The sequence below is a fragment of the Gopherus evgoodei genome, chromosome 1 (assembly GCF_007399415.2).
Source record: "Gopherus evgoodei ecotype Sinaloan lineage chromosome 1, rGopEvg1_v1.p, whole genome shotgun sequence".
NCBI classification, from domain to species: Eukaryota; Metazoa; Chordata; order Testudines; family Testudinidae; genus Gopherus; species Gopherus evgoodei.
The window spans coordinates 347,738,651-347,764,794 of NC_044322.1; the positions used below are offsets into that span (position 1 = coordinate 347,738,651).

The following is a 26,144-nucleotide window of genomic DNA, read 5'->3' on the forward strand; positions in this document are numbered from 1 at the left end:
CAAAGCAAGTCCTATTTAAAACTGAAAATGTGGGATAATGTGGAGGTGGTGCCCATATAGGCTTCGGAATGGCAGCTTGACTAGATAGGTGTTGGGTACAGCATCACAGGTGGGCTAAATACAACCCTACTGTAAGCCCACTGAAGTCAATGAGGGGGGATGAATTTGGACCAGCAAAATTCTTATCTGTATAGATTTATGCATTCAATGGGGAAAAGAAACCAAAGTGGATATTTTAAATATTTATTAGTCAGACTGGGGTAACAGCCTTTATACAGCACAATTTGCATAAGTTTCTCAAGATACATCCTGTATACAACCACAAAACCATAACATGGATTTATACATAAAGTGGAAAACGAGACAGATTTACAAGCATTTTCTTTATACAGTTCTCATACTGCTTTTGTCTCAATTTATACAACCTTTTAGAACAAATTTGTTTTGTTTTGCTGAGAGAATTTGGAAGCAAAATAAATAAAACAAAACCAAAAAAATTAACAAACCACCATCAATGCATGCAACATTCATTGCAGAAACATGACATTTCTCCAAGGACTACTTTTGTTGTCGTTTTCTTTTTTAAGGTATTTTAGCAGATTTTTTTTAAACATTGGGTATGCTGTACACATAGTTGGCTAGCATGACAGCACACACGCTAGTCAGCTATTGCTGAGCACCTGAGCACGTCACTGAACATCTATACAAGATACAGTCAAATAATGCTCACATTCACATGCTTGGACGCCAGATGGAATTCATAATTCAAACTTGATTTGTTATACAAAAATGTATACTTATTTACAGGGTAACAAATTAAGAAAACTGCTTTCTCTCAAATCACCTACTCTGAGTTATGGATAAATATATATAATATAATATAATTTTTGAGCTCATCAGTATATTTATTTATTTATTAATCTTCTTTTAAAAAAGAATAAACCAGAACGTACGGAAAACATCAAAATGCATCTTATGATTTAAAGAGAGAGTATCCGGATTTTGCTTATTCTTTCTACTTTCTTACTAAAGGCAACTAGTAATTCAAAAAGAAGGCCCAATCCTTGAGCCCTGGTGCGACCAGGAATGCCGGATTGGGCCCCGAATGTGATGTAGGTGGATACTTACAGTGAACTACCTCTCTGTTCTATTACTATTTCAAGTTTCAGTCACACAGATGCAATTCTTCTCTTATACATATATGTATGTACATATCTAGACAGATACTTAGTGGAATCTGGGATACAGACACTGTAGCAATGAAAATAAAGTACTTAAAAATATTGTCAGTTATGATTCAAATAATAAGATTAAAAAAATACTATTAACATCTTTATGATATTTCCATGAAACTAAATGCTAATTAAATCATCTCAATTGGGCACACTAGCTGCTTTTTCTCCAGCAGTCCTCCTCCTCCTCATTCCTAGAGTCAGAATCAATATCAGCTGGTTACCAGCTACAATATCCCCCACAATCTAACCATTGGAACACCTATGTATCCAGCAAATGATCTCTACCAATTCCTAGGTCTTGATCCAAAACCACACTGAAATGAATGGAAAGATTACCATTGACTTCGATAGGTGTTGCATCAGGCCCTTATTACTGCCACTGAGATATGATGCAAAAAACGTGGGTAATAATAAAGATATCATATTTCCCCTGGATACTATCCCTTTAAAGTGTAATGATAAAGTACTAGCTCAACATTCATCATAGAAATTCTCATGTCTAGTGTGAACTAGGAAAAAAGAAAATGGTTTGCTGCTCATTGTATGCATAATAGTAACGACCACATTAGAAATCCCTGTTATTTGTAAAGACATACACTGTGCTTTTTCTCATAATTCAGCTTGTTTCCACTGTACAAAGAAGCAGCTTCAATCTCTGTTGACCCAGCAGACGTATGAATAAAACAAATTAAATTGCCTCTGCCATTGCCTGGCCACAACATGCATCTTCAAAGAAATGTGTGAATTCACTAATAATCAATTATTCAGAGATGATAGGATCTGCTGCCACATATAACCACTTTCAGCCACTTGAAGAAACCTAAAATAGGGGGAAAGGGTGAAAGAATATGTTGCAATATATACAATAAAAGTAAAAAATACTAATAGTCCTTGTTTGGTGTTTTTTTGTTTTTTTTTTAAATGTCACAAGAAGGGTTTTTTCTGACTTCATTCACCCAAAAAAGAAAAATGCATTCAAACACGAAACAGTGTTGCATAGAATGATTCCAGTACAATCTAGAAATCTGATCAAAAAAGGAACTTGGCACACTTTGGAAGCATCTTGCGAACTCTGAACTGATGGTATCTCACAAAAGGGAAAGTGCGTGGACCTAGCTCTGTCACTAGCTCTTTGCAACGGATAACAACCATGAAATCAAAAGAGTCCTGTCTCTGCTGTTGTTGGTCAAGCCATTGCTAATACTGACCTGTTTTCCTGACAGCCGCTACCCTTTGTATTTCAGGGTGGGATTCCAGCAGACAAGTTACACTTGAACTTCAATATATAAAGAGGCATGAATTAAACCCATTTCAGAAGGCTAATTCCAAGGTAACTGTTGCTTTCCTGGACAACCCCAGCCACACCAGACAAACAATCCCATTTCATAAAAATACCAGAAACATTTGTGAATGCATGTAAGAGCAAAGTATGCCAGACCACTTTCATCAATTAAGAATAATGATTATAGGCTTCCTAGTAAGCCATCCAGTTAGTGCTAGTGCCTGCTGAAAATCTCCATAGCAACCATCAGCATGACTCGCTGTCTTCATAATAAATCTGAGCAAGAACAAAATTGCCAGCAGTTTGCACAAAATTGCACATCACACTGCTTTTACTTCATGCCGTAATTGAAATTGGACATTTTAGAAAAGAAAGGACTTACTGTAGACATCAGGAATTTAAAATAACCCAACAAAGGAGCAATACTTACATGAAAGATTTTTCTTTTTAAAATCCCACTTAGGGATATTTGGTTTGGTTGGGGATTTTGGTTTTGAAGAATCTTATTCTCCATATAAATCACACTAATTAGGGTGTTTTATATTATCACCAACAGACTGTGATTACATAAGATCGGAGTTGGGTTATACACTGACGAAAGCACAACATTAAAAGTCAAAGCACACACCATGCTCCCATTGACAGTGCTGTTGTGTCTTTATGATAACTTATGGCCTGATGGTAGGAATGCATTGTGTTGCAAGTAAAATGTGGTACACCAAAGTCTTAACTTGGACTTACTTGTCTTTCTTTGGTTTGTGCATCCCTAACATTTTCCAGTTGCTCTATATTTCACTCATTTCCTATGGCGTTATTTTTAATTTTGAATAAATAAATGGAAAACAAATATGTAGAAAAGTGTCATCAAGTTAAACAATTACAATAGCTCTTTCAGAGTCAGTCTGGTTTCTCATCTCTCTCTATTTTATTTAAAGCATATAATTCTTATCCTGAGGAATAATTTGAATTTATCATGCAAGTCACCTTGAGGTGTGCTATCCCTAGTGAAAAAAACAACGCGGGTACTTAAAATGGTGTACGAAAAGTTCCTGTTGGGCAAACACAGTAAACACTTGCTAGTGTTTTAAATTTGGTCACTTTCTTTTTAAATACAAAAAAGCAATGATATTTCAGGGTAATCCCCTGCCAAATCATTTAAAAATATGAAGGTATAAAATATGAAGCCATTTTTTAATGGTAAGGGAATTAATCCCATGTCAATTTATTTTAAATATTTCTACAATTTATGAATGATGAAATCACTTTCCTTTTTCTTTTAATCTGAGTAAGAAGAAAAATATCACACCCAGTTTAAGATCCTCTATGCAAAGTTTCAGTCCAAAGGAAATTGTTACTGCTGAGTTATAAATGCCTGAAAATAGAACTTTTATTCTGGGAGCTCTGACACAACCTTAAGTTATAGTGTTGCCAGTGATCTTCATTTAATTACATATTTCATACTGACAAGCCATTTTTGAATGGACTATTTCCAGTCATTCACCTGAGTTATCCTTGACACGCATTAACGTTTCAATCCCCAGATGGTAAATATTTTGTTATTCCTTCTTGTTAGCTGTCAAGAAGGAGCGTGTGTCGCTGATGTTGTTGTTCTTGATCCAGAACCCCACAAACAGCAGGGTAGCATTACCACAGTGGGTCGAATGTTTCAGAATATATACTATATATTTTAAACATTTACTGCCTTAAAACAGTTTAAGGGTAAGGCTGATGGTTGGAGACAAAAAAGGAATAGTTGAAATGATAGTATTGATCTCAGTGCTTAAACTGTAAAAAGACAAACCCACTTTTGTAAACCGCTGACCCAAAGGGAAGGATGAATTGCAATTTCATTAGCACAGAAAACATTCTCTCCCACCCCCATTCTTATTTAGTGCAGTTTCCATTTGATCCGTTCTCTTTCCAACCACCCTCCAAAAACATAAAAATAGCCATGGATGTGCTTTTATTCTTTACATTCCAGAACAGAGACCTACACCCATTGTTAACGCATGGAAACAAAATGGAATAGTTTTGATCTGATTCTCTATTGTGTATCTTCTTTACATAAAGAAAAAAATCATGTAAAATAATGTTCCCACCACTACAAACATCCTGCAGTTTGTGTCCTGTGGCATAATCTCAAAACAACAAATTATCAGAGATTCTAAGGTGCAGAGGAACAAGTTTTACACTTCTGATAAGTGAGATTTGAAAAACCAGTCATCCTAGGTGCTTTTGCATAAAATGATCTCCTTCTGGTTGCACAGAAACCCAGATTGCTCTCTCAGACACACTGCTTCCAGCCACAGCCAAACTCTACATTAACAGTTGCCTTCAAGCCTTCATTATTTCTTTCTGAGTTACTCTCCTGACAGCCAAAAAGAGTCCAACGTTAAGGAGCCCTCAGATCAAACTTCTTTTCAAACTTTCTCGCTTTTAGTTCTGGGCTCAGTTTTTTTCTTTGCTGTCTTTTACAGCAAAACAAGTTGACTAGCCCTCATTTAAGTGTGCTGTGTAGCCCAGAGCCCACTCTTCCCTACTTGTATTCTGAAAGCCTACCTAAACACAATATCAAACTATAGTCTTGGAGTAATGCCATTTACAGCCGACGCTGCAAGGTTTAGTGCCCTAAGCAGACATGTCTGCTCAATGTGTTTGCGTGGAGCTGACCATCAGTTTGTGCCAGTTTACTATTCTTTTCCTTAGATCCACTTTGTCAAGCCAGATATAAGCTTCACCAATCAGTGTCTTTTTCATAAACTTCCCTCCATTGGAGACAAGCAGAATCTGGGAAGAAAAAGACATATGGTTAAAATTGTCTTATTAACTGAATTACACATGCCACTTGCTGGTGTACAATAAAGATTCAGAAATGTTGACATCTACATTTGCACCTGAAGAACAGTAAGGAAATAGCCCACAGCCTGCTATGCAAGGATCTTTCCCCATTTGAGAGGGAAAGCAGTGAATGCAGATCTTCTCCCGTATTCCACTTCCTTGTTCTGTGATCTACTGGCTGGAACAGATTAATGTAATTCAGAAGTCCTGGATTCTATCCTCAGTTCAAACACAAAATGTGGCTTTGGTGAAGTCACAAAGGCCCAAATTTTTGACAATGGCCTATAATTTTGGGAGCCCAGTTTTAGACATCTAGGTGTGTTCAATTGGGAATAAATCTCTATGTACCTCATTTTCCTCATGTGTAAAATTGATACAATAATACTTCCGTAGAGGTGTTGAGAAGCTATCTTCATGAGTGTCAGTCATGCATTTTTAAAGTCTCAGATGAAAGGCACTATATAAATATTATACACAGGAAAACTATGTCAAAACAACATGACAGAAGTTGCAAATTCAAGCACTCAAAAGTTAAGGAATGCCATAACTAAGGTTGCCTGTTCCAGTCACCTCCCCTCCTCAACTCTCAGGCTCCTTCTCCCCACCTCCTAGCCTCTGGTCCCAGTCTATCCCTGCAAGCTCCTTGTCTCTGTCTACTGCGCCATCCCTGAAGATTCAGCTCTTACCCCCTCTGCAGCTTCAAATCAGGCAGCTTCTGCCTCCACATTGCCTGGGTCCAGCAGAAAAGGCATTTAGAGCACAGGAATGACAGTCCCTCTGTTCTCATTTCCAGTGTGCTCGGTCTCAAACCCAGTCCCAGACCCCAGCCCTGAGCTGCAATTGCAAGGTAAGTGCTGCTCAGCCTTTAGCTGGAGCATGCCCAGAGTAGACAGAATATTTGGAGATTTTAGCTGCTCAAAATTGAAAAAAAACCAATCTTCTGAGCATGCGTGACCTGCAATTTTTCAAAGGCGAGATCTGAGCAGATTTTCATAGGTATGATAGCCTGTCCCTTTAAAAGTTTGAGCACTCCCCTTCTCCCTAGTGCAAAGCCTCACTTTCATGTTGGTTTCTGATTTGCAGCCAGGACAAAAAAGCCACCACACAGCAGGGAGATGTGTTCCTATTAGCTCCCTCTGTGTCTATTTACTTCTCTGCAGAATAGAACAATGGGGGTGGCAAAAGATATATCCTGAAACAAAAGCCATCCCCCTGCCAAATTTCAAGTCCTGGCTGCAAAGCACAGGGGCACTAGATCTTTTCAAAGGAAAGGTCATCATAATTTTTTAATATGGGCAAAACAATATATTTTCTGTAGCCTCTTTCTTGGAAAGAGCTCAGCTGTGTGGGCTGACATTTTTCAAACCAATTCAGGCTGAAGCAGACACCCTGCATGGAATATTGCAATGGTTAAAGTTTGGCAGTTATAAGTAACTACAGGTTGGGCAACCATAATAATAGTAGGTGGTGCCATCAGTCCTGCCTATATTAAAGAGACATTATTTTTAGACGAGGTGTTTCCAGAAGAACATTAGGGTTAACAGGTAATGAAAATTAAGACAAGACATACCATATTCTGTTGCCTACTATTGCACCAACCCAAGGAACTAGCTGGACACACCACAGAAAGCGGAGTTCACAGTCCCTCTGACATGCTGAGCAGCAGGGAGAGGGACTGTGCCTCCTGGTGCAGCTTCACACAAGCTTTGGTGTGTGCCAGATTGTAAATTAAACAAGCCGACTCCAGTGCGTTATGCTTCATATCTATCGCTTTGAGCTTCGGTATATTACTTCTAATAAATGATAACAACACCTGGCTCTTAAGTAGCATTTTTCATCTGAAGATCTCAAAGTTCTCTACAGAGCTGAGTAAATATTATCCCCTTTTAGCAACTGGGGAAATAGAGACTATGCAACTTGCAGAATCTGTGTCCATGAGTCAGAGGCATAGCTGTGAATGGTACCCAAATCTTCTGACTCAGTCTTGTGATTCATTCACCTTCAGGACCATCCTTCCCCTAAAGACAAGACATTAGGTACACTGAATTCAACCTACTAAAAGACAGCAAGAGAGTGGAGATAACTGTGCTATTTCCTTTGCAATCTTATTTTCTCAGTAACCTGTTAGGCAAGTCACTGGGAATGGGAGATTGATCTCTAATTCCCACAGCACAGTCTGGAAGACATATAAAATTATGTTGTAATCATATGCAGAATTACCTGAAGAGAATGCCCAGCAGGACTCAGACTAAATCTAAACGTCTCGTTAAATGAAGGCTCTCGGTCATGTCTGCACACTCTGGTTTTCTTTTTAATTACTCTCTTTTGGGTAGCGATATTGACAACATACAGCTTCACATACAGATCTGTGGAAGAATAATTCAGCCTATGATACAGGCGCTCTTAAGGTGTCATTGTCACTAATGATTTCAATGGATGAGATGCACAGAGACAAAATACACCTCTCTATACCATGGAGTCATATCCTGCTGTCTTTTACACCAGAGTGAAACTGGAGTTACTCCACTGAAGCCAAGGGAGTTGCTCTGGATTTACATTGGTATCACTGACCGCAAAACCAGTCTTGATGTCTTTATGGCTCTGTCAAAATATTATTGCTGGTAGGAATTTTTCATCTGAAATATTTTTTCAATGAAAAGCACCTTTTTTTTGTCAAAACAGAAATTTCCACCAGAAATGTCTGGGTTTTGTGAAAACACAAAACTGAAAAATGTTCATTTTTCATGCAACAATAAATGGAAACATTTTGAATTCAACATAAATGCAAAAAACATTTGAAAAAAAATTTCAACAAACATTTTCATTTTCATCAAAAATGTTCACAGGAACAAAAAAAAATTTCCCTGACAGTGCTACAGACTATGTCATTTTGCTTAATAAACAAAATGATTTCCCTATGGTAATAATATCATTAAATGTCAGAGTCAATGTCCTGCTTGATGCTCATTACTGTATTATAATGCTGTTTCTGACTGGTACCTGGTAAGTGATCTGGAGATTTAAACTTGTAGGTGATATTTCTGCATTGAAGGATTTCAACTATTAGCTGTTCTCCATCAGTCTTCATTTCCTTCTTTAATGCAATCTTGATTTCACCCATCACCTGGGTTTTACCTGGAAAGCAGAAAACCAAAACCATTATAGTGAAAGGAAACTGAGGGGGGCTGTTGGTACCATACTTAGGAAGGAGATTGTTTTTATACAGCACCTCTCATTGTAACAAATGAGAAAAGTATAACACGACTATATGAGCAAATGGGGCAGACATATGCAGTCAACAGTAGCACATACATAGACATCAGAACTTATTTGATTTAAGAAGCAAACAAGGGAATATTTTCTAAAGTGATTTAGGACCCTAAATCCCATTTTCAAAAGCGACAGTCATTTGGGGCCAGATTTTCAAAGGTGTTGAAGTAAGTAATAGGTGTCTAATGGGACTTCCAAAAGGACACAGGTACCTAACGCACATGGGAATTATGCTCCTTGGAGTTTTAAACATTATGCTGGGTGTCTATCTGCATTTTAGACACCTAAATACTTTTGAAAATCCAGCCCGATCTGGTTAAGTATTGTTGAAAGTAAATGGGTTTAAGTTCCTAAGTCATTGAAATGCTATTGAAAGTTTTAGGTCAGGACTCTGAATTTACCCCATTCAAAAAGAATAAGGGATATTATTCAGTGTACAATAAAGATTTATAAAAATCAAATAAGCATGTACGTGCAATTATTTTGAACTGTCAAAAATTCCCTAAGAGCTCTCTGGACAGGACTACTCTATGTCAGACCATTACATATGTATGTGGAGTGATGCAATTATATTCCCTTTAGACGATATGTGATATGGGCCATATTTTCCCCAGATATTATGTGTGTGTACAGTGTGGGGGAGGGGCAAAAGAAAAGAGCCTTCCTCCACCTTTGTGCAGCCTGCACATGGACTAGGCAGAATGGCAGGCCCACAGTACAGGCATTTCTCCCGGCTAGCTGCCCAGAGTGGAGGGAGATATGCTGCATTGCTTAAATGGACAGAGATGTATGAGTGCTCTCCTGTGCTACTGGCAGAACATGTCCTGGCTCTGCAGCAACCCAAAGTGGGGATGGGCCTAGATTACCTCCATCTGCCACTTCGCTGGTGTAATGTAATGTTTCACCTTCCTCTTCACTTGGGGCCTGATCCAAAGCTCAGTGAAGTCTTTCATGTCTAACTCTTTGGTGCCAGCTGCCTGGGGTTTAATGCACTACCAGGAAATCCTCGCAGGTCGTGCCAAGGAGTTATCATAAAAAGTGTTCTTGATGAATGGAAACAATTAACCATGTGCCTTTCAAATTGCTACAAAATCTTGCTTTTCTTGAAGCATCAAAATTCCCAAAGTAACTTTTGGATGCTACTTCCATGTCCCATGAATATATAATAGCACTTGAATAATTCCCATTACACAGCACCAATTGCTGGAGCACAGATTTCCATGAGAAAATCCTCACATACTGTATTGTTTTCCCCATTTAAATAAATTTGTACTGAGGTCATGGAAAGCAGTCAGCTAATTACAGAATGCCATCACCACAAACTGGACCTGGTAGCATCAGAGGATGAAATCCTCACTCAGCTGAAGGCTTCCCATTGACTTCAGTGGAGTCAAGATTTCACCCCTGGAGGGACAGAAGGGACTCGTATGTGAGCAGGTGAAACTACTATCAAGCCTGACAATCAGAAAACCTTCCACTGAGGGTCTGCTCCTGCTCTTAATCCACTAATGAGAGTTTTGCTTTGACTTACATTCCATCAGGCAGAGCACCCCTTTTTTTTGCCAGACCCACTAACACAACATATAGAGCTTGACTCTCTTCTCACTCAAAACCGGTCTAACCCTCTCAGTGTAATTACACCAACGTAAAGCACATGTGTGTGAAAGATCAGTGATGCCCATGGTGTTAGGATCTGTGACTGTGGCAGAAATGGTTTACCAAGAGCCAAAACAGGTGAAGAGGAGGGTCAGATACGTTATTACCATTACCCCTAAGTCCGTTCCATCTGATGTGCCACTCAACCTCAGCGAGGTTGTTAAGATGGCAAGGGTATTATCCTGCAAAGTGCTGAGCAACCAATAGGAACTGACAGTATTCAGCACATTCCAGGCTTGGACCCCAAGTACTGAAAGACTCGGCAATAGAGATGAGGGGTAGAGCTGTGCCTTGTTCTGGAGATAAACTAGCAAAGGTGTTTATGAAGGCAGCACACATTTCAAAGCTACAGTTGCAAATCTACCACATGCTTTGCTAGTACTTTGGTCAATGTTGTTTTTGCATTGAATCCCATAATAATTAACTACGTGAAACCAGTATAAACAGCTGTAGCAGAAACCTATGATTAGTTTCAGGCAATCTTTATTTAACCACCAGCCTTTCCTAGAACATCTGCCAAGCTTTTTATTTTATTGCCCCCTCCAGCCCTGTCCCTTTTACATTCATTTGCAACATTTGTTGAGGCAACATCTTTCCTGGCTGAGTCTGCTTCCTTGTTTTTTTCACTTACATGTCTTTTCAATATAACACAAAATCATCCAGCATGGAGAAATATTACATGGGATTCAGTGGACTAGAGAGAGAGAGAGAGATGCTTACAATATCTTACAGTGTGTCCCGTTTTATGATGCAGCACTTCAGTGTCTCAATATCTAGCATTTTACTGGAGATCAGTGTGTATTCCCCACTGATACTTTTCTGCTATAACAGCTACACGGGGAAAACATATTTCCTTAGGGAGGATACTTGAAACCTGATAGCCCTAAAGTATCTCCAAATTCATTTTCACTTCTCCCACTGTGCGAGACTGAAGATGTTTAACCTGACTCTTTGAGGGACTCTCTGGGCCCTTGCACCAGCCTCATGAAACATGGGACTGATACACATTGTTGCTTTAAAGAACCAAAACTGTTTTAAAGACTCAGAATTTATCTCATTGCCTTCCACCTCTTTGGCTTCCTCTATCCATTCTCTCCCTTCATCCAGCCTAGCATAAACACTCTGAATGGTATACAGACATATCCCACTTCCTCACTGGTTTGGGGGTTTGGTTCTCAAAATACAAACACATTTCAAGCAGGGCCATACTGATGGGGTAGTCACTATATAACTGCCTAGGACTGTTCAGGAGAGTTCATAGTTGGTGAAGACTGAGCACCTCTTTAAAAATGGGCTTGGCTTTACCTATTTTGAGATGGTTTAAAATTCATTCTCCTGGGTCTTTATGGCTGATCTTGGAGTACGAGGTGCTCAATACCTTATAGGATTGGACCTTCATTGCACAGTTGATCATACATTGATGTTTTATCCAGAACAAATCCAAACCTTGTGCACTTGTCCTCTCCTGAAATAAGACTGCTTTTGTACGTTATTTAAATCTTACCTAGTTGCTGAAAACATATTTATCAGGTGCAAGAATAGGGTAACGGGTATGTCTAGCTGATTAAAACTACCTTAGAACTGTGTTAGCAAGAACAATGTAATTAGATTCTTTAAAAATATAGCTATGATTAAGTATTTAATGAGTTTCTACAAGACAGGATAATTATTGCTTATTATTAGGCCATCAGACTTATTAAGCATCCGTTAGCAATTAAGAACTACTTGATAAAATAATTTGCTAAAAACTATTTTCTTAAATGGTAAGCTTAAGAAGTTGAGATGTGGTATAAACTTAATTTTTTCTAGTGCCAGTGATACAAACCCTTATTCATATATAACTATGAACCTCCATATTGCTGGAAAATTGGATAACAAGAGAGTTTATTAATTAATTAATTTATCTGCAGTTATTGAACCAATTTACTGCATTTCTAAATCATGGGGCTTTGTCTCAGCTCTGCGAAGCTGGAAGTATTTGTAATGTCATTTTGCAGTGTTTTTTAAGTTAATTATTAATAGCACCAGAACCCTCAGCTACCCTCTTTCGAGGGTTATGTCTGTATTCATAAGGCATGGATTTCACCCTTTATCTTAACTTATTTTTAATCAGATACCTGCTATCAGTCAGAGCTTGTCCTAGGAAGGAGTGACCCTTTGGTTGAAGCACCATTCAAGTAGTAAAACCATTGACTGTGGGATCAGTGACAAAGTCTTTAGGGCAAAACTGTTCAGATGAATAGTTTATTTGCTGAAAATGCTGTTTCAGTCAGCCCACAAATGCTTGCGAATTTGACACGAATGTTTTTGGCCATCCACAGAATGCCCAGCGGAGGAGGAGATGGTAAGGGTGATGCCGCTGGCCCCACTCCCTGACTTATATCCCAATAGTTAGGGCACTCCTCTGGGATGTGGGAGACCCAGGTCTGAATTCCCACTCTGAAACAGACCTGAAATGGACTTTTTTCAATTCACAGAAAATTCTAACAGCTTTTGACCAGAATCATTTTTTTAATATTTTTTTGTAACTACCACTGAACCAAACAATCAGTTATGAGCTCAGCTTGTGTCATTCTTCTTCCTTTTTTTACAGCCCAGTTCAGGAAAACTGGTGAGGATGCACAGAATTTTAGTCTCGTTAGGGCAGAGACCACTTTTTGTTCTGTGTTTGTACAGCACTTAGCACAATGGTCCGTGATTGGGGCTCCTAGGTGCTACCACAATGCAAATAATAAATAAATAAAAATTAAATAACAGACTGAAGACTCCTGCTGGAAAAGAGGCAAAATGACAACCCCTTCCCACTGTTTCTTAGTGTTCTTAGATCAGCTTGTAAGGCCGACACTGCTTCCAACATACATAGGAAATACGCAGCTCACAGAGACTATGTTCCTCAACGTGAGAGAGGTAGAATCACAGAATACCTCCTCCTGCCCCCTTCCAAATGAACTGGCCTCTTGAATTGGTGCTTTCTGCCACATTACACTTTATTTTTTACATCCCAAATCCTCTCCCTGGCATCCAACCAAGTATCTCATCTGTGTACTGGAAAATTAGGCAGGAGGAACGAGGGGACCTTGCCAGGCACATGGTGACAACAGAGTTTCTCTGTGACTGCAGCCTGCTGACTACAGTGCTCCCTACCCCACTGTATGTGTTGATGGGAAGAAACCATGTAGCAGTGGATTATTTACCCCCCTCCCCGTTTCTCCCACTGAGCATGTTCAGGGAGATGGTGCCTGCACTGCACAAAGAATACATACCCCTTGAATCATGCCAACAGATGGCATTGTTCCAATATAATGAAGCCTTCCAAACTTACAGAGGAATGGGCATGATTTATCTCCTTAATGAACATTCAGAATGCCAAACTCAAGACTAGATTATCCTACATGGAAGTATATATACATAAGGGAAGAGACAGCTGGGTAAATAACAAGAAAAACTTTATAGATTTTAATTTAGATGGTGTACCAGGCTTCTGGTATACATGTTCTGTATTGGATGAATGTTCTGCATTAAGGTTAATCAAGTTAATTCCTTGTCTTCTAATTGGTCCTAAAACTAATTTTAAGTATGCTCTGAAGACTTGCTATTTTTGACTGTAAATGTTACATTGCTCATCCTGAAATTATAAATGACACTCCATACAATTTCCATAATCTTGCAATGTACAGCATAAGATGAAGAGATGTGTGGTAATTATCATAGTATCTTTACAGGCATAAGAACTGAAATAAAGACTTCCTTTGTTGGCATCTAATTCCATTTCTTTAGTTCTTTATCTGTTTTGATACCCTAAGGGATTGAATTAATGAGCTGTGGGAACTGCACAAAGTTCATTGATGGAATATTGACATTTCTTTTCTGATATTTCCTTTACTTTTGTCACACAGATACCTAGTGATGTGGGCATGGAACGGTTATAATGATTTCTAGCATAGTATAATGAGACACGATGTATTCTGGGACTAAGCATTGTACATGCAGTTAGGCACTTGTATCGCTTAACCTAGCATGCTCTTTGGTTCAGCTAAATTAGAATAAGAAAGTCCAACTGTCTCCCTCCCTGCTACTTAGAAAAATGCTAGAATTGGTAGCATTATGGCATTACAGCATTAACATTGCAAAAGGGTATTAAAGTCTGGATGCATGAATGAGTACCCAGAACTCCCGAGGTCTGTCCCCAGATCCCGGCCCAAAATTGATTCTCTGTGGCTTTGGAAAAGCCAGTTTAGTGCTTTACCTCACCTCTAATATGGGGATAATACTTACCTATCTAGCCATGAATCCTACCTGTTTGGATTCATTATATAGCACCAGATACACAGCAAAGAAAGGTGCTTCTCTCTCCCTTGTGTATTCCATGTGAGGAGCAGCAGAATTACAGCCTTTGTGCCATCTGGGGAATGCATAATACCCCAAAGAGGGTGGAGAGAGGAGCTAGCGCCATGCCTGTGTCCTCCTCCACCGTCCACTGACCAGTGGAGCTAGCTGGTCACACATAGGGCTATAAGCTTTTTTCCACCAAAGGATGCAGCAGCAGTTGCATAACCTCTGCTGACTGCCTTCTGTGTCTCTGGAGCACTGTGGCTTCATCCCTCCTTCTTGCCCCAAAAGACAGCTGTACCATAATGGCCCACCATGGTAAATCAGCCTGAAGATGAATAGTGCTGTAAATGCTAACTATTTATTATTTAAATTTCAGCTGACTGATATTACCTCACCCATCACGGTATTAACTGGCATTTTGAAAATCATATGAGCCTATAATTTAAATCATATAAGAAAAACCCCGCAGCCTTTATGCAGGCAAAACTACCAGTCAATAGGAAGTGTTCCCTGTATACAGACAGCAGAAGTTGGTGCAACAATTTACTGTTTCTTTAAAAAAAATCATTCCAGTTATTTGCAGTGGTCTCAGTTCATGTTCATAATGCATTTCATCCTGTCATGGTAACATGAGCCAGTTGCAGAGCTATTATGAAGTAATGATGGATGAACGTTATAAGGAATGTCTCAAACCCTTCATATGCCAGAGATTTTCTATTCTATTCTCACTGCTTTGAGATCTTCTCCTTCTCCTCTGTTCTTTGGGTCCTAGCCATCTCCCAAATGAGTCACACCTTTCTCCTTTAGTATCTTCCCTGAAAACTCCTACAATCAGTTTGCAGCCTGGTTCCATCCCTTCCCTCTTCCTTTGTGAAAGTAACCAGTAGTTTGATTGACCCACCTACCACATCCTTGATGTCACTAACATTTTCTACCACCACACTCCAAATCCAAATTAATGCAAGGCCTATGTTTTCTGGTCCTTTTTCATGGCTTTTTTCTGAATTTGCTCCAATTTATCAACATCCTTCTTGAATTACAGACACCAGAATTGGACACAGTATTCCAGTACCAGTCGCACCAGTGCCAAATATAGACATAATGTAACCTTTCTGCTCCTACCTGAGAAGACCCTGCTTAGGCAGCTGAGGATTGCATTAGCCCTTTTGGCCATAGCATCACACTGGGAGTTCATGTTCAACTGATTATCCACCATGATGCACAACTCCTTGTCAGAGTTACTGCTCTCAAGACAGAATCCCCCATCGTGTACATATGGCCTACATTCTTTTTTCCTAGATGTATACATTTACATCTAGCTGTAGTAAAATGTATTTTGTTTGTTTGTACCCAGTTTACCAAGCAATCCCTGCTTTATGCGTGACCTGTCCTCTTCATTATTTACCACTCCCCCAATTTTTGTGCAAACATTATCAGTGATGATTTTATGTTTTCTTCCAGATCGCTGAGAAAAATGTTAAATTAGGGCCAAGAACCAATCCCTGCAGGACCCTGCTAGAAACATGCCTGCTCAATTAGGATTCCCCATTTACAATTACATTTTGAAATGATCAGTTATGCAGTTTTTAACACATTTCATGTGTACCGTGTTAATTTTATATCTTTCTAGCTTTTTAATCAACATCTCTTGTGGTACCAAGTCAAGTGCCTTACAGAAGCCTAAGTATATTATAACACTGTCACCTTTATTAGTTGGGATTCATAGTAGCATATGTTGTAATACGCTATAGACCATTAAGGCCCAGTGTACATGCTGTGTGCTTGACATGAGTATGTGAGTTGTGTGTTGGTAACTGAAGTGAGGATTTAAGGTTATGAGCAGTCAAGGACTGTCTGTGCAAAACAACTTTATCATGTTCATAAGAGGAAATGGAATGTCTTGAATAATGGTGGCCTTCCCGGAGATGTTTTCCTGGAGTTATGGGTGAAAGACTTATGATTGGATGAGACTTTGACTGGCCACTGGGGGGAAGGCTTCCACCAGAAGGGTTCAACCAGCGTTGCCCTTGCTGTGCCTCCAGGCACCTCCCCCAAAGCTCCCATTGGCTGTGGTTTCCCGTTCCCAGCCGATGGGAGCTGCAGGGGGCATTGCCTGGAGGCATGGGCCACAGGAAAGTGGTGCCAGCCACATCTGAGAGCAGCATGGTGCCAGGGGCAATCCTGCAGGCTGGATCCAAAGCCCCCAGGGGCTGGATTTGGCCTGCGGGCCGTAGTTTGCCCACCGCTGGTCTCGTCAATGCAGTTTCATCCAAAACTTCATTCCTGACGTCTGTATTCTGACAACTCTAGCCCCTTTGGAATTCGACCACCATACTTTGGTTTGCAACTTTGCCCTGCTGACCTCTCTAGTGTGAAATTTGTTGCCTTTTTTACATCCATCTCAATTCATCCTTTGCCATTTTTAAGCAATACTTAAAAACATTCTGCTTTAAAATTTTATAGGAGATCAAAACTCCTGCTCTCTCATATGCAGACACTTTGGTTCCTCTCCTACCCTAGCCATGTAATATCTTATTGTTTTCTTGGTTTACAGTTGAGGGTTTTCATAAAAAATGCTTTCTGATATTGCATCTTCATTCATATTGTTATTATTTATTAGTACTTTGATAGTGCCCAGGAGCCCCTGCCATGGACCAGGACTCCATGGCACTAGGTGCTGTACAACACGGAACATAATGACAGTACCAAAAAGTTCACAATATAAGTGTAAGAAAAGAGACATCAGGAAGATACAGACACAGAGAAGGAACACAAGGACATAGTGAGATAATGCTGGTCAGCATGGTAGGCAGTGGTCTTTGTATTCCTTTATTGTATTTATCAGGAGGGCCCTACCAAATTCATGGTCCATTTTGGTAAACTTCATGATCATAGGATTTTAAAAAATCTTAAATTTCACAGTTTCAGATATTTAAATCTGAGCTTTCACAGTGTTCTAACCATGCGGGTCCTGACCTAAAAGGAGGTTCTAGGGGATTGGGAGGGAGGTGTCACAAGGCTATTGTAAGTGTTGGCAGTACTGCGACCTCCCGATTTCTGTGCTTCACTGCCTTCAGAGCTTGGTTCCCAGCCAGCAACTGCACAGAAGTAAGGGTGACAATACCATACAATGCCACCCTTACTTCTGCACAGCTGCTGGTGGCAGTGCTGCCTGCAGCCAAGGGAGGTTCCCAGAGGTGGGACTGACCTGGCCCCAGGAGTGGTCTGTGCAGGGGAAGAGGAAGTCCCGTCCCTCCCCAGCCCAATCAGGACTAGCAGCTGGAGCCCAGTGGATGGTAGGAGCCTGCCCCATCCCAGCTCCAGCCCTTGATACTGGCTGTGTGTGTGTGTGTGTGTGTGTGACAACAGCAACCCCTTGACCACGGCACACTGGACAGTCACCCACGTAAACACCCATAAGGCCGGACATGCCCCCCCACCTTCCCCAGGTGGCCACTCCTCCCATACCATGCTACCCTCACTTCTGCATTGCTGGTGGTGGTGGCACTACCTTCAGAACTGGTGCCAGCAGCTGCTACTCTTCAGCCACCCAGCTCTGAATGCACTGCAACCCCCCTACAATAGCCAAGTTTCACAGGGGAGACCAGATTTCACTCTTCGTGATGCGTTTTTCATGGCTGTGAATTTGGTAGAGCCCCATTTATCAGGAGTCATGGAGCTGTGTCCAAAGTGCTGGGGAAGGTGGTTTAGAAATACAATTATTAGCTTTAGTATTATTACCAAAAATCATACTCTGCAGAGCTACTGGGAAATAACAATTCATCCGTGACCTATCTCCATGAAATATACTTTATGTTCTTATTCTGCAGCAATATAGAAACACTTTCCCCAAAGCAATCAACATACGTCCATCCTTGTACTAATAGCCATTCCATTAGTTGCTATTTCTTCCCCAGAGCACTGAGCTGAAGAATTTGCAGCAGGATTATCATAGGAATATTAATACTAGCAGTAGATTAGCAGAAAATTCCTACATGAGATAGTAGTAAACTTTCTGAAAACAAAAAATCATGTAAACAATATGAACTTGCAAAATGTTCAATCTTCAACACTAAGGCATGACAACTGTCATTTTGTCCAGCATGGAGAATCTCCACAGCTAAAAGCCTGAGTCTCTCTACAGCTTGAACTAAAGGACCTATGGTCAGACTTACAAAGGGTTTTAGGCACCTAGAAATGAAAATTGGTGCTTGGTGGGGTTTACAAAAGATCCTAAGCAGGTTAGGCATCTGAAAGTGAAGAGACAGGTCAGAGCAAGAGCAGGAACACTGAGGTGGGTGACTCACGAAGACCAGATTTACTTAGATCACATCTTGTGATAAAATAAGAGCTGCTTTTAAAGTGTATTCTGTTTGGAAATGTATTTGCCAATCTTAAGAATACAGTCTTGCTTCTATTCACTAGAGACTAGGGAAACTTTCATTGACTTAGCCCAGGGAGTACCATTAGGTGCTAAGTCTAAAGCAAAATGATTAAAAACCTTAAACAGGTTCACACCATGATTTTTTAAAAGTCATTCTCCTTCAACTTCAGATATAAGAAGGCATGTTTATTTGATTTTTGCCATCATAGAATGGTAGAGATTGTCTTTGATGTTGGCTAAATCAGTGTTGAAATTTCTGTATGGAAAGCAAATAGGTTTCTGTGCCAGACATGGTCCCAATGAAAAGGGAAAGTATTCTGACCCGGTAGATTGCATGGACGTGTTAAACCAATTAAAATAAAGGGTAGTAGAAGAACTAATTTGATGGGAGATTGGCAATTGTATAGATTTTGTAGGAATCAGTGCATGCATTTGATAAGTAGGAAAGTTAATGAGACTATTAAACAGAAAGGGGGCAGTCCCATACCTGTGACAACAGTATAAAACACTGCAGAGCACACAGTGCTGGCTGCCAATGTATCCCAGCATGTAGGCCCCCCAAGTGGCAAATGTCCATCTTCTGGCCCAAAACCAGCCAGAGCAGCCCCCAGGTGGTCACCACTGATGGTGGTTGGGATGTCTGGGAAATGCAAATCCTGGCAAGCCCCAGGATGAGGCTGGGGATGGAAAATCTATTTGTCTTCCTCTGAGTTTGAATTCTCCCATCCTTTTCTCAGAGTAGAGCTGCTCCTCCTGATGGGGAAAAAGAACATTTCCATCTCCCTGCACCAGTGAGTGTATATGATAAATGTATTTCCTATGACTCGATCTCAATTCTGGCATCTGATTGACCTGTGTAATTGATTCAGAGAGGCCATGTATACTCCACAATAAGAAAACCTTCTCTGAAACAAAAAGTACTGGGTAAGTCTCCTGCTACAATGCCAGGCTCGCAGAATTTCAGCCAACTACATTATCTAAAGGAAGGTGAATCTCAAACTCCATTTATCACAAAGAGCTATGATGATAATCTCATTTAATACCTTGGTTGGAGTCAAATCCAAGCTTCCTTGCAGTCTCAGAATATTTTAAATAGTTGTTGCCAGTTTTGTTTGGCATTGAAATGTCTCACTAAGAGATATTTAACAGCTCTACAGAACATAGCTAAGACATGCAGGTTTATGGATTTGTTGTCTACCATACAGCTAGGCTGTAGACTAACAAGCTGCCCTGAGTTCAGGGCAACACATAACTGCAGCACCTTAGCAGCTAACCAGAGAACAAATTGTACCTCACAGTCACAATCCTTCCCCAGTTTCCACTTTGCTCTGAAGAGGGAGTAAGGCCCATATTCTCAAATGTATTCAGGCACCTGAAGATGGAGATAAGCACCACGTGGGATTTTCAAAAGCACCAAAATAAGTCAACCTATGGGAGTTAGGTGCCTAATTCACTTTGGTGCTTTTGAAAATCCCTTTTAGGTTTTATCTTCTCTTTAGGGACCTAAATACTTTGAGGATCTGTCCCCTCATGCTCTAATATGAACTATTCTGGTAACACCTACTGTATACTTCCGTCAAATTTCAAGACACACAAGCTTAGATTTAGAGTCTCAATGAATTTCTTAAAATAGCTTTATAACTTTCCATATCTTAATCACAGCAAGCTAAACGCTGATGAATATTGCACTGTGATAGTCTGATTAAGCTTGGTTCAATCTTCTCATTACTTTCACATCACCTTTTATAAAGGGATATATCAGAGTCTCCAGATACAGCCCCATAAATGATTGTCTGCATCAGCTCAGCTAAAATGAATTCTGATGATGGAAGGCACACATTACCCTGGCTTTTCTATGGGCAGTAGCTCAAATAAGAAGGAGGAAACCATTTAATGTCATATATAAACTGCTACCCAAACCCTGATTAATATAATGCACATTAAGCCTTAGGATGGTCCCATTCTATTACAGTTTTACTAAAGCTACGCACACACTACAGCTTACGTCAGTGTAAGTTATGTCTCTTAGGGTTGTGACTAAGGCTATGGATACAATTCATAGCTTATAGCTGCTAGTGCAGACACTCTAAGATGATGGGAGAGAGCTCTCCCCTCAGCTTAAATACTCCAGCCCCCATGAGTGGTGGTAGCTCTGTCAGTGGGAGAAACTCTCCTGCCAACATAGCGTTGTCTATAATGGCACTCAGGTTGGTGTAACTTATGTCACTCAGGGGTGTGGCTTATTCAACATTGGTGTAGCTGCACCACCATCAGTTCTGCAGTGCAGCTGTAGCCTAAGAAAACACTGTTTTGCTAGAGAAAGAGCAAATCTGCAAGCTCCCACTAAAAACCCGCATTTGCTATAACTTCACTACAAAAAGACAATCATCTCGGTCTAATATAGAATCAGTGTTCGGTGAAAGTAGGACAAGCGAGTCTGCAAGCTCTTTTTCCATTCTCTTATATAATGAAGAGTACACAGTGTTTCTTACTTATACAATAGGGAGACGACAGCTATAGAGAAAGTGCTTAGAAACTTGCTCAGTGTATGATCATTTGAAAATCTGTTTTCCTCCTTTCTCCAACCAAGCAAATTTCTCATTCCTTTTCACCTTCATTGCAAGTTTATCCATAAGTGTAACTGCAATTCTGACTGTCAAACCCATTCCTGAGCCAGATTTTGCTGTCTTGGCCAAAATAATGCAGGATCCTGATCTCAGGGGTGAAGGAAAGGCATGAACAAAGATTTGAATTTCTTCAGCAGCCTATAGCGAATTCGGTTACTCTCTTTGCTCATAGCAACTACTGAACTCCCAGGAATTTACACATTCTGGAAATCTGAACAATGAATTAATATCAATCTGGCTTATATTATAGTACAAAGAGAGCACAATGGACCTGAACCTAAGATGACTGAAGTCAATGCAAAGACTTTTATTAAATTCAGTGAGCTTTGGATCAGGTCCAATATTACCACTTTAGTATAAGGTAGAAAATAGAGAGTAGATATTGGGTTAGTCTGCCAAGGAAATTGGTAGAAAGCCCATTGCTTCAGATGCTTAAAACTAGAGTAGAAAAAGCACTAGACAATAAATTGTAGGAAAGAGATCTGGCAAATTGAGTTTATCCATCCCCCACCTCTGTGGAGCCAAAGAGAAGAGAATAGAATTAATTGGATAGCGTATTCTGTAGGTGAAAATATTTAAAAAAAAAACAAAAACAAAACACAAAAAAACCCCCAGCTGGAAGCCTGGACACCTACATTTATGTAATGTGGAATGCACTGTTATATGATGAGAGCAACATAAGTGCTATAGTGTAAAACACAAAGGGGGGGGATGAAAGATACCAAGCAGATTGCCTTAGCATTAGATTGAAAACCCAATCCCTGTGATCACTACTGCCATTAGAGAGAAATTCCAGTTTAGGAAATTTCATACTTTATCCACTTGGGAGATCAAAGTGAGAAAAAGACAAAATGTACTTACATAATCACAGCCAGCCCTGCCTGTCCACAAAAACAAAACGAGGTGTATCATACTGACATTCGCAAGGGGCTCTGTGCTACACAACACTGAAATCCTCCCCACCTCTTGCTTCATCACAGAGATGATTTTAAAGTGACATCAGCACTGTGTGGTCAAATTTCATTTGTCTCCAATCATGTTGAGGTATGAACTGAAGAAAATACTGAGGCCAAGATCTTAAAAAGTGAATACTTAAAGCGAGACATCTAAATCCTTATTTAGGTAACTAGATAGATGGCCTGATTTTCAAAAGTGGTGACTCAGTGGGAGCTGCTGGGAGCGCAACACTTTCAATAGTCAGGTCACTTATTTAGACTCCTAAATATGGACTTAAGTGTCCAACTTCAAGCATCCACTTTTGAAAATCTTCACAAATAAAACTATGTTGCAACACCACTGAGGTTTTCTGACTTAGCCATTTAAAGGCAAAGGAAGTCAGTATTTTTGATGCTTGCCCTCTCTCCTAAAACTCCTCGTACTGTGCCTGTGCATTTCAGGGATTTGCCTAAAGTGTATGCATATTTGTATCTGTACTATCTGTGATATGCTTTCATTTCAGTTAAACTGAATAATGCCTGACTGTGCATGTGCTGCACGGAGAACACAGCATTGCTTGTATTTTGTATGCAGTGGAACAGATTGTTTCATTTCACACGTTATTCACAGCTCGAATTGCTACAGTCATTTAAAAAACCCGTACAAATGCACTTTACATATGTAGTCGTTTACAGCTTTTTGTTGTGGGAGGGTAAGGGGAAGAGAAAAGGACACATGAATGTATCTATAGGCATACACAAGCTAATGCAGTACTTTAGTATTATTAAATGACATGCACTAGGCACAGTTTCATTTCTTGTTGGCCACTGGGGGCCACAAGTTAAAGTTTTAAGAAGGAGACCGTAACTTCCCACCTTACTCTCAACTCCAAGAGGCTCAACATCTAAGGGCATAAAGTGGCCCTCAGATCTCTATATTAGTTGCCAGCCTATTCAATAAAATGGAGGTGCTCTCTTGAAGTCGTGCCGACGCAGCTCTGGAGCTCTCATTTGGGATACGTACGACACAGTGTAGGGCACCGGAGCAGTTGCTGCTGCATGGAGCCCTCAAGTGAAAAACAGATTATGCTTTCAGAGTAACAGCTGTGTATAGCCCTTTATGAGTAGTCCCACTGACTTCAGTGGGACCTTCTGCGTTTGTACAGTACCTAGCACAAGGATCCTAGACTAGGGCTCCTGGGCATTACTGTAATACAAACAAGGAAATAAATAGTCTGTGTAAGTAAGATCAGGAGAATCTGGTCCACAGAATGGACAGTTTAATGTATTGGTAAGAGCAGTAATAGATATGGATGAGTCTAGCAAAACTCTTCATATTAGAAAAACATAATAGACTTTGAGAAATCTAAGTATCAGAGGGGTAGCCGTGTTAGTCTGGATCTGTAAAAGCAGCAAAGAATCCTGTGGCACCTTATAGACTAACAGATGTTTTGGAGCATGAGCTTTCGTGGGTGAATATCCACTTCCTCAGATGCATGTAGTGGAAATATCCAGGGGCAGGTATATATATGCTAGCAAGCAAGCTAGAGATAACGAGGTCAGTTCAATCAGGGAGGATGAGGCCCTGTTCTAGCAGTTGAGGTGTGAAAACCAAGAGAGGAGAAACTGGTTCTGTAGTTGGCAAGCCATTCACAGTCTTTGTTCAATCCTGAGCTGATGGTGTCAAATTTGCAGATGAACTGAAGCTCAGCAGTTTCTCTTTGAAGTCTGGTCCTGAAGTTGTTTTGCTGCAGGATGGCCACCTTAAGGTCTGCTATAGTGTGGCCAGGGAGGTTGAAGTGCTCTCCTACAGGTTTTTGTATATTGCCATTCCTAATGTCTGATTTGTGTCCATTTATCCTTTTCCGTAGAGACTGTCCAGTTTGGCTGATGTACATAGCAGAGGGGAATTGCTGGCATATGATGGCGTATATTACATTGGTGGATGTGCAGGTGAATGAACCAGTGATGGTGTGGCTGATCTGGTTAGGTCCTGTGATGGTGTCGCTGGTGTAGATATGTGGGCAGAGTTGGCATCGAGGTTTGTTGCATGGATTGGTTCCTGAGCTAGAGTTATTATGGTGCGGTGTGCAGTTACTGGTGAGAATATGTTTCAGGTTGGCAGGTTGTCTGTGGGCAAGGACTGGCCTGCCACCCAAGGCCTGTGAAAGTGTGGGATCATTGTCCAGGATGGGTTGTAGATCCTTGATGATGTGTTGGAGGGGTTTTAGCTGGGGGCTGTATGTGATGGCCAGTGGAGTCCTGTTGGTTTCTTTCTTGGGTTTGTCTTGCAGTAGGAAGCTTCTGGGTACACGTCTGGCTCTGTTGATCTGTTTCCTTATTATCTCGTGCGGGTATTGTAGTTTTGAGAATGCTTGGTGGAGATTTTGTAGGTGTTGGGCTCTGTCTGAGGGGTTAGAGCAGATGCGGTTGTACCTCAGTGCTTGGCTGTAGACAATGGATTGTGTGATGTGTCCAGGATGGAAGCTGGAGGCATGAAGGTAGGCATAGTGGTCGGTAGGTTTTCGATATAGAGTGGTGTTAATGTGACCATCACTTATTTGCACCGTGGTGTCAAGAAAGTGGATGTCCTGTGTAGATTGGTCCAGGCTGAGGTTGATGGTGGGGTGGAAGCTGTTGAAATCGTGGTGGAATTTTTCCAGAGTCTCCTTCCCATGGGTCCAGATGATGAAGATGTCATCAATGTAGCGTAGGTAGAGAAGGGGCATGAGTGGACAAGAGCTGAGGAAGCGTTGTTCCAGGTCGGCCATAAAGATATTGGCATATTGTGGGGCCATGCGGGTGCCCATAGCAGTGCCACTGATCTGGAGATATATATTGTCATCAAATTTGAAATAGTTGTGTGTGAGTATAAAGGCACAGAGCTCAGCAGCCAGTTGTGCTGTGGCATCATCAGGGATAGTGTTCCTGACAGCTTGTATTCCATCTGTGTGTGTGAAATCTAAGTCTACCTTCCAGTGTTGCCAGTGTCATATTGTGGCTGGCTGTGGGACTTGTGGCAAAATTCTGCCCTCAGATGGACACATGCAATTACTAATGAGGTGCACCTATATGAGAGCATACTTTGGCCTGTAGTATAGGGAAGGAGAATCATGTTCCATTCATCACAATGAATGTGGATCCAACTCATCCCAAACTATAAATCTGTTACTTCAAATTTTTCTTGGAAGGCATTAGACTGAACAGAAAGTCAGTGGAGAATAGTCAATTTCTAGCAGAATACAGTAATGTCCACACTTTGTGATGATGATACACAGAAGAGGTTATTCACCGTTGTTGTGGATGTGCTTTCTAAAGTTGTTTCCATCTCTGCCCTGTTAAGTCTTTTCTGTATAGCTCCTTGTAAAAACTACTTTAAGGAAGTTACCCTTCTGTCTGAAGTCTTCATGTTTTTAAATCAGTGCTTTTGAATAACACATAATTTACATTTTGTCTCTCATTTGGCACTTACTAGCCCCATTATTTCTCATTTAGATGCACCTATTATAGCAGCTACATGGCACCAGTGGTGCATAGATGACTCATAGACTCATAGACTCTAGGACTGGAAGGGACCTCGACAGG

General features: G+C 40.5%; 1 protein-coding gene across 6 annotated transcripts in view; it reads right to left on the reverse strand.

Moving 5' to 3' along the window:
* Positions 1-266: 266 nt before the first annotated feature.
* The window catches only part of PCLO (piccolo presynaptic cytomatrix protein), a 540,429-nt gene continuing 514,551 nt past the window's right edge, over positions 267-26,144 (reverse strand). For all 6 annotated transcript variants that reach the window (XM_030560944.1, XM_030561095.1, XM_030561007.1 and 3 more), the window contains 3 exons: positions 8,356-8,490; positions 7,576-7,721; positions 267-5,304 (listed from right to left, as the gene is read on the reverse strand). In XM_030560944.1, the coding sequence (XP_030416804.1) occupies positions 5,164-5,304; positions 7,576-7,721; positions 8,356-8,490 (422 nt within the window). In that variant the 3' untranslated portion in view covers positions 267-5,163. The remainder of the gene's footprint in view (positions 5,305-7,575; positions 7,722-8,355; positions 8,491-26,144) is intronic.